A 15,661-nucleotide genomic window follows, 5' to 3' on the forward strand; every position below is an offset into this window, starting at 1 on the left:
CAGTCATGGAATGTGTCCACTATTGGCATCTTCCAAATCTTTTTGCAAAGATGCTTAAAAGCAATTTGTTGGTCTTAGGACTTGGGGGTGGAGAAATGATGGGAGAAAGAAGTTCACCTGGACCAATATGTTAGATGGTTGGGCTTCCTTTCAGATTTGTGGCAAGCTGGAAAATTGAATTCTCTTGGGAGCTTGTCATATTCATTTTTACTATCTACTAGAAGAATCGTAGACTATCAGTTGCCCATTATCTATATTACATATATAGGCTCCCTGTTCATTTTTGACACAAGGAAGGATCTGATATGCCTAGGCCTGATGTTGAAATTGTCAAAACATCATACCATGCCTTGAATGTTCAAAAATGCCCTAAACTTCAAAGGTCCATCATTTTGCCCTGTTCTTCATTTCTTCTCTCAAAGCAACCTTATCTTTCTAATCTCACAATAAAAGACAAACACCTGACTTCAACCATTCAACCGAGTGAATCCTCCCACTTCATATCACTTATCCCTGCAGAACTGAAGGTATTCCTTGTTCCTTGTTCCTTTAAGGCCAGACCTGAGAATTAAGAGTCTGAGGAAAGGTAGGTGCATGGACCACTATGTCTCAGCCACTGTGGCTGATGTTCTGGCTTTGGTCAGGATCCCCTGTTGTTACCACAGAGTTGGAAAGCAGATGGGGTTGAGATGGAGGTGGTTGGCCAGGGAGAGTGCATTGACAGAGAGTGACTCTCCTCTTCTACAACTTCTACGGCACTTAGTGTTGACATCTTGCCTCAATCTGAGGCCAGTTCTGGCCCTGGACAAGTCAGCCTGAAAAAAAGCTATAAGCTGTAAGTTTTTAATGCCGGACTGTTGGAAGTCTAGAGTTTACAGAAAACAAATGTGCACAGCTTCCCTCAGAGTTTGCAAGATCACTTGCTTACAGGCTGGCCTTTTGCCCTCTACTCATCTGACCTGAATTTCTAGCCCATTGAAACTTTTTCTCCTAGCCTGGTATCCCAACCCTGGTGCCTGTCCTTTCTTAGTCCATGTCTGTGGTCACTCTGAATCTTCTTTCCTTGAGGATTCGCCCCTGGACTCAACCTCTTGCCTTCTTTGACATATTATTCCTATGTGGGCCCTTGTTTTCTGTTCCTTTTGAATTGAACTCTCTCAGGAGTGTCTAACCTACTGTCTGATCTGGCATCTTGTCACAGCCCAGTTTCTAGAAGACTCATGACATAGGGTGCAAAAGAACAAAGAACAGCTGGTTGTCTCCAAACATGATATGTATACACTGCTTGATAGTCCCTATGCTTCTTCAATCTTTTTTAGCCAGGCCACTCGTCACTGACTTGTGATTCAACCACCCTGTCTGAGAAGCAACTGAGCTGCAAGACAGGGGAAAGGCTGGGTGACTCAGCATCAAAGCTGGGCCTGTCTCAGGATTGGCTATCACTGTGAATGTGAGTTATGGCCATGGGCCTTTGCCTTGATGCCAGTGAGCAGGTGACTATCTATCTCTACAGTAGTGCCAGTGATTTAGTTTGTCTTAACCTCCAGTGTTAGTAATAAATTTCCTACCCTCAACTTTTCTTCTCCTCCTCATCCTCCTTCTTTTCCTTCTCTTCTTGCTCTTCTCCTTTGTCTTTCCTTTCCTTTCCTTTTTTTCCCCTTGGTACTAAAGGTTGAACATTGCACATGCTAGGTGAGCACTGGCGCTACATCCCCAGCCCTTCTTATTTAATTTTTAAAATTTTGAGACAGTCTTACTAAATTACCCAGCCTGGCCCTGAACTTGAGATCCTCCTGCCTCAACCTCCCAAGGAGCTAAGATTACAGGTGTGCATCACTGTGCCCAGCCATCCTTATCTTTTTTTTTAAATATTTTTAGTTGTAGTTGGACACAATACCTTTTATTTATTTATTCATTCATTCTTATGTGGTGCTGAGGATCGAACCCAGCTCCTCACACATGCTAGGTGAGCGCTCTACCACTGAGCCACAACCTCAGCCCCCATCCTTATCTTTTTGATCCATCAGTAGCATCTATCACATCTGATTACTTTCACCTCCTGAACTACTTTCTTCACTTGATTTCCCAGACTTAGCACTTCGATTATCTTTTCTTTAAAATATTTTTTTTTAGTTGTTAATTGGACCTTTATTTTATTTATTTATATGTGGTACTGAGAATCGAACCCAGTGCTTCACACATGCTAGGCAAGCACTCTACCACTGAGCTGTACAACTCCAGCCCTTCCTTGTCTTTTCCTCTCAGTGCTGCTTTCCAATCTCATGAGCTAGTTTCTCCTTGTCTCTTTGACCTCTCTATTTCCTAGTGTCTCAGAGCTCAGTCTTCAAAACTTTCTTTTATCTACTACTTCTCTTTTTGTGGCCTCACCCACCGTCATACTGTAAGGCATATCTATATGCTAAAAGAGTTTACATTTTTTTATTTCCCACCTGGATTTCTCCCCTGAACTCTGCTATCTGTCCAACTGCCTATTTAGCATCTCCACTAAGATATTTAATAGCATCTCAAACTTCACACGAACAGAACAGAGATCCCAGTTCTGCTTAACTTCCTCTTGCAGTCTTTCCCATTTCAGTAAGTGGCATCTCAGATTTTCCATTGCTCAGGTAAAACCCCAAAGTCATCTTGAATACCTTTTCCTCTCACATCTCACATTCCATCTTTCAACAATGCTTGTTGGTCTTGGACATATTTTTAGAATCCAATCACTTCTCACCGCAGTCAGTGGTCCTATTATCTCTTGCCACAGTTGTTGTAGTGGCCTCCTAACTGGTCTCCCTGAATTCATCTCAGATCCCCTAAAGTTTGTTTTATTGATTTATTGAAGTACTAGGGATTGAACCCAGGGGTATTCTACCACTTAGCTCTACCCCCAGCCTTTTTTTATTTTATTTTGAGACTGTGTCTCACTAAGTTGTCCAGGCCAGTCTTGAACTTGTGATCCCCCTATCTCAGCCTCCTGAATAGCTGAGATTACAGATGAGCACCACCATGCCCAGGCATAGAATTTATTTTTAACACAAAACCAGTTCTCTTTTTAACTATAAGCCAGATCACATCACTCCGCTGCCCAAAATCCTGCAACAGGTTTTATTTCACTCATAATGAAGACCTGAGAGTCCCTCTGGGCCTGTCACTCTTACCTTCTATCTTGCTCATTCTGCTCCAGCCTGCCAACTGGTAGCTTCTACTCCCACCTTGGGGCCTTTGCACTTGCTGTTGCTTTGGCTGTGAAAGCTGTCTTCCAAAGTATCTGCCTGGGTCTCTGCTAAAATGTCACCTTTACAGGGTCTACATCTCCCTTGGCTATCCTATATGCAATTACAACTCTCCTTACCTTAGCAATTTCTATATCCCTATATGGCTTTATTTTTCCCTTTAGCACTCAGCACCACCTGATACACTAATGCCTACTTCATTTATCTAATTGTATTGACCAGCTTTCCCAAACTAGAATGTAGACTCCTTCAAGGCCAGGCACTCTGTGAGTTCACTGTTGTGTCTGACTAGGATGGTTTCTGGCACACAGTATGCATTCCATAAACATCTGTCTTGTGAATTAGTGAATGGACTCTATCCCCAGGATTCTTTCTGGTATCCAACATAAATATTCAAATGCATATTGGACGGCTCCATGTTGAAATGAAAATTCAACATGTCCCAAATGGAACTCAGTATTTTTCTGACCCCAGCTCGAACCTGCTGTTCCTCCTGAGTCCCCGTCTCAACACAGCCACAACCATCCTTTCAACTGTGCAAGCAGAAACAGAATCCTCTCTGACAACCTCTTTTCCTCACCCCAACATTTCATCAAGCACCAAGTTTTGTTGATTTTATTCTTAAAATTCCATGAACATGTTAAATGCTGACTTCTTTTCAATCTACATTTTTGTCCATATCACCACCTTCAGTGTCCTAAGGAGATGCCCTGCCTCCTCTCTGGTCACAAGAGTGAATTCTAGTCTTACCTCGTTTTTCTCCCTGAAACACCTCAAGGGCTCACATAATCCCCATATAACGCAATGTTCAAGCATTTTCATGACCTATTTTGTTTGTTTGTTTGTTTCTGCCTAACTTTGTTAACTTTTTCTTTGGAGAGATTTTTCAGGTGACATTTGCTCTGACTGAAATGTTCTTTCCATCCCTTGGTATGGCTGCCATTCACTATTCTCCAGGCCTCAACTGAGATGTTACTTCTAAACCTGCTCTGATGCGCCAATGCTTTCAGAGCACCATGCCCTTCCCTCACCATAACCCTGACCATACCATGTTATAACTCATCTTTACTTGTCCTTAAGCTCTGGACAGAAACGAGTACAAAAGGCCTGTTGAGTCTTTGCATGTTTAACCCAATCTTGATTTCTGCTTTTCAGAGGACCTGAACTCATACGAACAGAAACTTCTGCTTTTACCTCAATTGATATTTAAGCTTTCTGACACAGAATAATAGCAGGTTCCCATTTCTGAGGATGAACTTACCCAATTCCTGAGTTTTTCTTTCCTTCCTTCCTCCCTCCCTCCCTCCCTCCCTTCCTTCCTTCCTTCTCTTTCTTTTTTTTCCTGGTGGTCCAACACTGAGCTACCTTCCCAGTCCTTTTTATTCTATTTTGAGACAGGGTCTCACTAAGTTTCTGACCATGTATGAACTTGTGATCTTCCTGCTTCAGCTTCCTGAGTAGCTGGAATTACAGGTGTGTACCACTATGTCCAACAAGTTTTATATATAATTTGTAAATGGACAAAATACCTTTATTTTAATATGGTGCGAGGATCGAACCCAGGGCCTCACAGATGTTAGGCAAGATCTCTACCACTGAGCTACAACCACAGCTTGAGTTTTCTGTTTTCAAGCCAAATTTTCCCTCCATAAATGCTCATCCTTCTATTTCATACGGAAAAGGAACAAGCAGCTGATTTAATTTACAATAGTTTCAAATTCATAGTGCAACACAAAAAGAATGGAGGCTCTGTGATAGCTTTGCTAACATGGTTTGTTTGTTTATTTGATATTGGGGATTGAACCAGAGGTGTGCTACCACTGAGCTACGTAGCCAGATCTTTTTATTTTTGATTCTGAGACAGGCTCTCAGTAAGTTTCTGAGGATGGCCTTGAACTTTTAATCTTCATGCCTCAGTTTCCTGAGTCACTGGGATTACAGGCATGTACTAATATACATGATTGGAGGGGCTTATTTTAAATAAATAGTTTAATCCACATCTGGGTGGGCCTTGTTTCCAAAATGACAGGTTGGTTGAAACAAACCAACTCAGTGCAAGCTGAACACTTGCTTTTGGCTGCAACTTTATCCCCAGGGTGCTTGCAAAGGTAAAGAACTAACACATATTGAATAAATGAAGGAGAAGCTATAAATGGTTTCTTTCAGAGCCCATGTATGTACTTGGGGGTTCACTGAGGGTCTGAATTAGAATATTTCATAAACAGACATGTTTATGAAATAAAGCTTCCTTAGTTTTGAGTGTTCTATAAGAAGATGCATATAGGAATATATAGGAATGCCGATAGCACTTATGTAAGCTCAGGAAAAGATGTTCCTGAGGAAGAAATAGAAATTAGAATATGGAAATGCAGAAGATGTATCCTATTGTGATCAATAAACCAAAGGAATGAAAAGTCAGGGGCGGGACCCTGGATCAATGGCAAATCAATGCCCTAAGTGTCTCAGAATGATCCTAGGGTAAAAACCTTCCTCCTTCATTTTGAAGTCTGTATATTCCAACACAGAGGTCTTCCATGGCAACAAAGTGTGAGAGTTGTCCATGAAATAGAAAGTAGAAAAAGGCATTTGTCTTAGCTTATGTCAAATGGCAAAACAGGAATTCCATTGTTTAAATTTAATTATCCAGCTGCTGAGGCTCTACTTAAATCCCTCCTTCTAGCCCTTTCTCTGATATAAGGTGTAGTCTGTGTCTCCACTTAGGATTCGGTGAGAAATTTTCCTCCAACAGCAATCTTTTCTTTCCTTCTTTCTTTTTCTTTTTTTCTCTCTCTTTTTTTTTTAATAGGAGTATGTTAGACGTTCCTTCAATAGACCAGGAAGGTCAACACATATGTGCTAGAGACCTCTCTTGCTTAATGCAGAGCTCATGCAGACACCTGCAAATATAAGGTAATCACCCTTGCAAGACTGATTAGCTACTCAAAATGTGGGCCAAGACAGGCTATTAAGTTCTAATCCTCACCACTTCATTATAGCTCCCTCACACTGTTAGCCAACAAATTAAGTCATGGGCACAATTAAATTTCTTCCCTGATTTCATTGCCCTATTACTTCCTATTAGGAACTGTATTCCCCTACATTTCTTTTTTTTTAAAATTTATATATAACAGCAGAATGCATTACAATTCTTATTACATAGAGCACAATTTTTCATATCTCTGGTTGTATACATAGTATATTTACACCAATTTGTGTCTTCATACATGTACTTTGGACCCTACATTTTCTTTTTAAAAGAGGAATGTGGAACCTGTAGCTTTATAAGCATGATACTTTGGGGATGTTTTACTTTCTTGGGGATGTAGCAGTTGGGCTTAGTTTTTATAATTTTTCAGTGGTCCCATGGGATTTGGACCAGCTCTATCCCAGAGGCTCTTTCAACATACCTCCGGTCTGTGGGGTAAAGTTCCACAGTGACCACATCAAGAGAGTTCCAGGCTGAGATGGTCAGTCCATTGTATAGACACAGCATGCCTATCATCATGGATTCACTGGTGCCAAACCAAAGGAAGAAGCAGCTGATCCCCGAGAGCACCATGGAGCCACCTGCCAACAATACAGATACAAGGTGAAGTGTTTCCTGTCATCTCAGCAGAGCAAGGACTCTTGAGCCTTTGAGAACTCTTAGGAAAACAAAAATCCATGGGAAAGTTGCAAACTGGGTTCCATAAAGCTCCAGTACAAGGGTGTTCACCTATATGAAAGTTCATCTCCCTGCTTTCTGAAAGCAGCAAGTATGAAATGCACATGTTCCATTACTCAGTTACTTAAGTGGAAAATATACATTAGTTACACATAATTAGTTTTTCAGTCTGTTAACTCATGAAAACTGCTCAAATGAAATGTAATTAGACATAACTTTCACTGCAATTTAGTCTTAATGAAGGGTCTAAGGGATTTCTCCTCATGGGATGTAAATCTCTAGGGGAAAGGGTACATAGTAGGAAGCAGGCTCCCCCTAGAGTGCAGGGGCAGCCCTTTCCTTCTACATGAAATTGAGCACACACCTAGCATGGTTAAGCGCCCAATTCTGTCCATCAGGAGTGCAGACACGATGTTCCCTGGCAACACTGCCAATGTCCCCAGGAAGTTGACAAAATAAATCCAGTAGGCACTGTAGTCATCGTCAAAGGTAATCTGGCAGCCCGTTTTGTTATGAGAAAATGAGCAGTTTTGAAATTCGCTGTCAATGAATTTATATGGCTCAAAATCTGTAGAAACAACAGAGAAAATGCATCAAGCTCTTTCCAGGTATGAGCAACATACCAATATCAGAAAACCTACAATGAATTCAGAAAAAATTAGGGCTGGGCTGACTTGACTTTTCTTCTCCAGGCCAGATCAATGGTTTCTAGTCCAGTACCTCACATTATAAACGAACAGAGGGAGGGATACCTTTGTTGAAAGGAATCAATTAAGTTAAAGAGTCAGTTATCTTCTGATTTTCTATAGCTGGCTACTGCAAATTGTATTACTTGCTTAGTCCTTTACAATATTACTTTATTCTAATTATCATGCTACATAAAAGCCATCATTATAGCACTAATAGTTTCCACACTATAATTATAAAAACAATTTGTTTAAAATGTGCATGGATCAACCTTATTATTGCTATTTTATGGGACTCAGAGGCACCCAGGAGAGGGAATTTCCTTGGGTTCCTGAGGCTGTAATTTAAGGTCTACGTGGACGAATCCACTGAGGAATCTACTGAGGTGATTCTCCTTTGAAGGTCATTCTCCTTGTGAAGTTTTCCTTGAACTTGGCTCTAAGAAGAATTGCACGGGGTAGTAGGTGTTGCTGAAAACCTTGTGATAAACTTGTTATCTTATTTGCTAATCAAGATTTTCCTAAAAAACCTGGTCCTCTGAGGTTCAATGGGTTACAGGGTAGTGAAAGACAGCTCTATTTAATAAACAAAGACACTTTGACCCCATTCTCACTTGGAGCCAGGCAAAGCTTCTCTTGTCTGAACACCAAGAAGGTAAGGCTGATCCTCCTGACAGTGACAAGTTGTTATTCTGGACTCATTTAATAGGATCAATGTGTGAGCATGGGAGAACATGGGCTTTATAATCAGATAAACCCATCTTTAAATATCACCTGTTATTGGTTCTATGATTGTGAACAAATTAATTTTTCTAAACCTCTGCTATTATAAAAACTAATTAGATAATGAATGTTTGATGACCTGGAAATGGCATATGGTAAAGTCTCAATCAGTGTTGGCTTCCTTTTTTTTTCTGACTTTATTATATTGATTGGGATAAAATATAATATTTGAGCATAGATACATATTGTCCATATCTGTTACTAGAGTTAATGTATGCTCTTTTAAGCAAATGCCAGATTTTGAAACCAGCATTCCGCAGGTTAATTCTTTGCTTTAAAAATTATTCACCAAAGGATTTTGTGTGTGTGTGTGTGTGTGTGTGTATGTCAACTCTAAACTTAAGCAAGCCCCATTTACACTAAATCTGACAAAGAAAGACAACACACGCTTACCTTTGATTCAATCTGACTCAGGGAACTTGTTCATTTACTTTAATCTCCACTTCCCACACAAACCCCTAGCCACATCATCACATGGTTATCACATTTCTGCCAACAGCTGGGCCTTTTGAAGAGGCCCCAGCTGGAGGCAGAGCTAACTGGCACACATACCTGTGTTGTCAAAAACAGTATCAATAAAAGTACAGTTCTTGAAGTAGGTGTTGACTGAAGTCACATCCTCAAAGGTACAGGACTTAAACACTGAGTCTTTGAAAGTTACGGATTTGAACTTGACCCCTAGGAATCTGTTCAACACACAAATGCACACAAATTCACATCAATGACCTGTAGCCATTAGAGTTCAAAGCTAAGTCAAACAGGTTTAGAGATGTGATGCCTCATGATAGACTTTCTTAATTATAAGAACAAAGGGTTCTGGATTTTCTAAACTCTTTGCTTTTCTGTTTTTCCCCTTGAGCATCCTGGTCTTTGTCTCTTTCATTGCTCACTGTCATTTCCCGGTAGGAGAAGCAATGACACTCAAGCTCACTTAGTTTTTTTGCAATGTTGGTAAAAGGTTTTGTGTGGTATGCAAGGTAGAGAGTCTGAAGATTACCTATTACTTATTTACTTTGAAATCCTATATTCCTGTTTCTTCAGATATGCCTTTATTTGAAAATTTCCTGTTTAGGGTTAATGTTTCTAACTTGATGATATGTTCCTCCCTGAATTTTTATTTTTATTTTTGGGGTAGGGCTTTACACCTGCTAGACAAGTGCTGTACCACTGAGTTTCACTTCCAGTCCCCTGAACTTTCAGTGAAAATCTGTTTCCTGAGCTGACAATCCCAGGCCTCTTCATTCTAGTGTGGGGACTTCCAATTATCTTGAAGAGAGGGCAGAAAATCCTGTTTCATTTACATGAAAAATGACTGCCTCCAGGTCAGGAAGTAAAAAGGTTATACTCATTTCTAGGAGTATTTTCTTCCTCAAGGTCAACAGATATTCCTTGAGTCAAATAGAATTAGGAGAGTTCTGTTTACATTTGGTAGAATGATGAAACCTGCTGAGAAGCCTTTTGGGCATTGTAAGGGGGAATTCTAGGTGGTAAAGATAATAACAGTCTTAATAACCATAACATCTTAGGAGAGTCTGTGATTTAGATTAATAAGGGCTCCAAGCTGACACATATAAATATCATCAATGTATCTTAGTTCTGTATTAAGACTGAATATACCCTTAGCTAGTCACTGAGAGGAAAATGCTTGATCATCTGGGAAGGAGCTACTATACCAAGACTATACCTATTAAGGACAGAAAGGGACTAATCCTTCTAGGAAGGTGAGCTTACTGGAAAGTAATCACTAACTATTGAGTACTTTCAAAATTATTCTCATTGTAATGCCTGATTACATTTGTCAGTTCAAAATACACTGTGGCCTCACAGACCAACCAGCCTAAAAAAATTATCTAGTTTCAATGTGTACTGCAGGGACGCAAAGGGAAAAAAAAAAAATCTATATGCACTAAAGGTTATCAGTTTTTTGAAAGTAGATTGAATTTGGAAAAGGGAAGCAATTTTAGTTTGTTTTTTGTTTTTGTTTTTGTTTTTTTTGAGTACTGGGGATCAAACTCAGGGACACTCGACCACTGAGAGACATCCCCAGCCCTATCTTGTGCTTTATTTAGAGACAGGGTCTCACTGAGTTGCTTAGTGCTTTGCTTTTGAGGCTGGCTTTAAACCTGGGATCGTCCTGCCTCAGCCTCCAGAGCTGCTGGATTAAGACATGGGCCACCATACCCAGTTCCTTTTATTTATTATTTAAATCTTTAGTTTTTAGATGTTAATGGACCTTTATTTTTTTATATTTGTTTTTCAGGTGTAGATGGACACAACACAATGCCTTTATTTTTATGTGGTGCTGAGGATTGAACCCGAACCGGGTCCACCCGTGCTAGGTGAGCGCTCTACTACTAAGCCACAATCCCAGCCTGATGGACCTTTATTTTATTCATTTATTTATATGCAGTGCTGAGAATCGAACCCAGTGCCTCACACATGCTAGGCAAGTGCTCTACCACTGAGCCACAACTCCAGCACCCAGCTCCTTTTTACTTTATTTTGAGACAGTGTCTCACTAAACTGCCCAGGCTGGCCTCCAAATTAAAATCTTCTTGCCTCAGTCTCCTGAATAGTAGGATTAGAAGCATGTGCTACTTTGCCTTGCCCATCTTAAAACTTTAGTTAAGTAGTTTAGTTAGTAACAAATATCACTAAGATTATGACTGAGACATTCACAAACAGATTTTAGAAATTTCTAATAGTACCAATATATTTTTAAAGTAAATTTCTACCCTAGAATTACAGAACATTTGATGCTAAGGTTTCTGCAAAAAGTAAATGCAGATTCAAGCCAGTATTTCAGGTGGGAGAGTGAAGCTGATCAATATGGTTTTATGATTAGGCCCTTCAAAGATTGCAAATTAGATTAAGACCTCTTAGTTGGTATCTTTCCTGTCCATTACAAAGCATCCCACAGAATTTATCTTACTGAACTGATTTTTTCCCTTGGGTAACTTTGGTTATTTTTGATTTTTACTTTTATTTTTAAATTTGGGACAATTTCTTAAGAATAATGTAAGCGATCAGGAACTTGTACCAGCAATTACTTTCTCAAACAACACATAGAGGAACATAAGTACGTCACCTATTCCTTTCTCTGTCTGAAATAATGAACCAGAACCAACTTCCTGTTCACTTCTGTCTCCTGACATCCAGAGATGTTCCAGATCCCATTCTCAATAGCATCCCTTGGTGCTTTCAAAATACTTACATTGGAGGAATCATTTCTGTTCTCTAATTGAAACAAGTAAACTCATACAATTTAACTTCAATGTTTGATTCCACTTACTGGAGAAGGAAAGAATTATGAAAAGTGATTCCCTTTCTCAGGAATGAAAGACTCATCACATTACATTTCAGATTTCTTCCCTGAGTTAAAGAACCTATTACCCATTGCATTTTCTCTTCCTTATTTTCATTACTCTTCAAGGTCTTTCTGAATTTTCTTTCTATAGTGGTCAATCCCATATTTAAGGAGTGTGAGGCAACTTAGTTTCAGAAGTAGTTTAAATGAAGCAACTGATAAACATGTATTTTCCATTTGGAAGTGAACTTCCATTCAGCCTGAAAATTACTAAATGTACAAACTAAAAACAAAACAAAACAAAAACCCCTACAGATTTCTGTGCAGAGAATACTAGTAAGAAATGAGTTTTTGTGAATAGCCAGGGATTTCAAAGTTTCTAGACCTGCCATTGTCGTATTCCATTCCAGTGTGAATCTGATTTTCCATTGTAAAGTTAATACTGAAATTTGCATATTTATCTTTTTGCACATTTCTAGTCAGCAATGCATATTCATCAGACTGCAGATGTTTAATGACATCAGGGAACCAAACCGATAATCCATAGTACCTGCAAAGATAAAGAAACATGAGTTTGTAAAGGTGCTGTCATGCCTGAGGCAATAAGTTCCTCACCAACATTTTCAGAGCAGTGATGGTTCCCAGTGAAGCACTTTCAGTTCTGACTGGCTCCCTATAGTATTTGAATGAATCAACACACAAGTCATTGGTGTGCTCCCTGCTCTTTTAAGAGTAATCTGCAAAAATCAGGTTAGGGAGATAGTTAGAGAGGTTAGCTGGGAAACCCCACGTAGGTAATCCCTAAACTCTTTCTTTGGGAAGTTATACAGAAAAAAATCCCATCCTATACCTGAAGTGGTATAGGTGGTGCTTTGGTTGGAATGTGTAACCCCCAAATTGAATCTTAAACCCGATGTCATAGTGTTAAGAGTTGGGGCCTTTAAGAGATGACTAAGTTGTGAGGGCTCATGAATAAGATTAATAAAATGTAGGTGTGCAGGGAGCTGCCTCCCTCCTTTTGCTCCTTCTATCTCTTCCACAATGTGAGATGCTTAGTTCAGCCCCAAGGAAGATGCAGCAGCAAAGTGCCATCTTAGAAGCAGAGCCCAGGCACTGTCCAGACACCCAACTTCCTGGCACCTTGATCTTGGACTTTCCAGCCTCTAGAAATGTGAGAAATAAATTTCTATTACTTATTAATTACCCAGTCTGTGATGTTTGCTCATAGCAGCACAAATGGACTAAGACATATGGCAACCTGGCCCCGATGTCATTTTTACCATTCCTTGCTGCACTGAGAAACCCCATCTCTCTCCTGTGACCCAACATGCATGAGAGTCTTTTCAGGATGACCTCTTTTGCTCATGGAGACTCTGTTAGTTCCTATATTATTGTGACACTGCTAGTCTTGGGTACAGTCCCATTTCCTAAGGTGGCTCAAGACTGTGGAAAGGGACATTAAGATCACTATCTGAAAAATCAGGTTATGTCTGCCACTTGGCCTCTAACATAATATTCTAACAGCTACATCATGCTTTTTTGCTGTTTGGACCAGTGGCCACTAACCACAGGCAGCTACTAGGCAGCTGAAATGCAGCTAGTTCAAAGTAGATGTGCTATAAATACAAAATATCACAGGATTTTGAAGACATGAAAAAAGAATATAAAATCAGTAATTAATTATTTTTATATTTATTATATGTCAAAAATGATACTACTTTGGACATAACAAGATGAATAAAATATAGTATTAAAATTAATTTTGCATGTTTCTTTTTATTTTTTATTTTTGTATGTGTTTTTGTGTCTACCAGAAAATTTAAAAGGACATATGTGGTTTGTATTATGTTTCTAGTAAACAGAGCTGCTCTAATGTAGTAGTTCTCAAATGGGATCCCTGGGCCAGTGCCCATAAACTTGGCCCCAACCAGGCCTGATGACTGAAAGACTCTGGATATGGAGTGTTATTGTTCTGATGAGCACTCAAACGTGGGAATCACTATTCTATTTGTCCCCAATGATGCTTAGCTGTACAGGAAATAAGTGGTTATGACCACAGCCTTTGCAGTTGGAGTAGGTTTGAGTTCCAGCTTATCACTTCCCAATTTGTGAACTTGTGCCAGTCAGCTAAACCCTCATTAACCCACCTATAATATGGTAATGATTAGTAGTACCCACCTTCCTTCCTGGGTTGTTGCTCAGATTAAATGGAATGCAAAGTATCTAACATACCAAGGGGGTTCAAAACATAATATGAGCCATTTTTATCATCATTATTGCCATTAGGATTTCTGAAACATCTGTGCCATGTATCTATTATGTATCTATTATTGTGACACTGCTAATCTTGGGTACAGTCCCATTTTCTAAGGTGGTTCAAGACTGGGGAAAGGGACATTAAGATCACTATCTGATATAACTATTATGATGAGGTTGTGAGGCCAGTCACTGAATAAGAAATGACTCAGGGACACTTACTTCATTCCTACTGTTCTCTAGTTCATAAACATAGAGCAAAAACTTAAAAATGGCAACAATGAGGGAAGCTTGCTTCTCTGGAACATTCATCCGCAATGTGGAGCAGTTTCAGCTACTTTTTCATGTATTCAGCAAACATTTTCTGAATGTCCACTAAATGCTAACATTGTTGAATAATAACAGTAAAGAAATGGGTCATTACTGAGTAAGCTACCAAAATAAACACCAGATAATCTTCAGGTAACATTCACCTTGAGAGAAGTACTTTCCTTTGGCTTATCTTTATCTTCTCTGTACCTGTGCTAGTGCTTAGTATACAGTAAGAACCTAATATATGCTAATTTTCAGCTATCCTTTCTTCTAACATTAATAGATTTTCTAGAAATTGTGTGAGAATTACTTTCCATATCCTAAAAAACAAAAAAACAAAAACAAAAACAAAACAAACAAAAATACCCAAAGCCCTTAGCTTAAAAATGAGGAACTGGATGACACAGCTAATCATGTCACCCAGCAGAATGGGCTTCTGTGACCCTGGTCTTCCTGCCATCCTCCTTTCCTTGTATTATACCTTACCCAGCACTTGGGAAAGAACTATCATCTTGGACCACTTGCCTATTCTAATTTGTGGCTGTTAAGGGAGAATTTGCAGAGTAAATACTGGGTTCCACTGGGCATCAAAATCCTATTGGGCTGATAGTGTAGGGTACCATCTAGTTGCTTTTTTCTTAACTGCAAACTAGGCAACAATTGAGTTACACATGCACATTTTAAAGTGGAGATGTCAACTATTAGCAAATAAAATCCCACAAATTCTCCCTCTATCTCTTTTTTTCTTAGAACACATATATGGCATTTTTATTCATTTGGCAACAATGATTTATTGAGCTTATGTTCCAGAGATGTATGTCAGTGAACAAGGTAGTTTAAAAAATCCTGTCATCGTGGAGTTTCCAGAGGGGTAAGGCAGAGTCTTATTTCTCACACAGAATTTTGTGTAATAGAAGGTAGAAAGTGCCACAAGGAATAATAAAGCCAAAAAGGGAATAGAGAATGTGGAGATGCTATGATTTAAAAAGAAAGGAAGGAAGGAAGGAAGGAAGGAAGGGGAAAGGAAAACAAAAAAGGTACTTAGGGACAGCATCACCAAAAAGGAAGGCCTTGGAGGGGGTGAAGAAATGAGGTGAGATGAAGAAATGAGGTGAGCAGCTACCTGGTGGAACCGTTCCAGGCAGAGGTGGTGCAAAGGCCTGAGATGGAGACAGTTTGCATATTCAAGGAAGAGCAGAGAGGCTGAGTGGCTGGGGCTGAGTGGAAGCATAGAGGACACTGGACAGTCACAGGGATGAGTCATCCAGGGCCTTATCAGATTTCCAAATGCTATTGGTTTTGTCAGCCCAGGTTTATGAGACAAGATAAATAAAATAATTGGTTTAAAAAACCCATAATTGTCAGCAAATCTAAGCTGAAAATAAAAATATTTTTTCCTTTAATAGGTTAATAA

At 39.5% G+C, this 15,661-nt stretch overlaps 1 protein-coding gene and 1 long non-coding RNA gene across 5 annotated transcripts in view; one reads left to right on the top strand and one right to left on the bottom strand.

Annotated features, from left to right (window-relative positions):
• Nucleotides 1–15,661, bottom strand: part of Sv2c (synaptic vesicle glycoprotein 2C) — a 223,614-nt gene that overhangs the window by 11,615 nt on the left and 196,338 nt on the right. The window contains exons 9-12 of the mRNA XM_058574048.1: nt 12,065–12,229; nt 8,925–9,058; nt 7,268–7,471; nt 6,647–6,806 (exon numbers count right to left, since the gene is read on the bottom strand). Coding sequence (XP_058430031.1) covers nt 6,647–6,806; nt 7,268–7,471; nt 8,925–9,058; nt 12,065–12,229 — 663 coding nt within the window. The remainder of the gene's footprint in view (nt 1–6,646; nt 6,807–7,267; nt 7,472–8,924; nt 9,059–12,064; nt 12,230–15,661) is intronic.
• LOC131423597 (uncharacterized) overlaps nt 1–15,661 on the top strand; it is a 39,310-nt gene that overhangs the window by 8,566 nt on the left and 15,083 nt on the right. Inside the window, exons 1-2 of one of the 4 annotated variants that reach the window (XR_009225325.1) lie at nt 6,703–6,828; nt 10,633–10,711. The exons of 1 other annotated variant lie outside the window; for it this stretch is intronic. This is a non-coding gene — a long non-coding RNA (uncharacterized LOC131423597). Of the gene's footprint in view, nt 1–6,702; nt 6,829–10,632; nt 10,712–15,661 lie in introns of those variants that run through there. 2 more of the 4 variants (XR_009225327.1, XR_009225326.1) reach the window with 2 other exon arrangements.

This window comes from Marmota monax, unplaced genomic scaffold (assembly GCF_021218885.2).
Source record: "Marmota monax isolate L192 unplaced genomic scaffold, Marmota_monax_Labrador192_F-V1.1 WCK01_AAM20220418_F8-fsc00018, whole genome shotgun sequence".
Classification (NCBI taxonomy): domain Eukaryota; kingdom Metazoa; phylum Chordata; class Mammalia; order Rodentia; family Sciuridae; genus Marmota; species Marmota monax.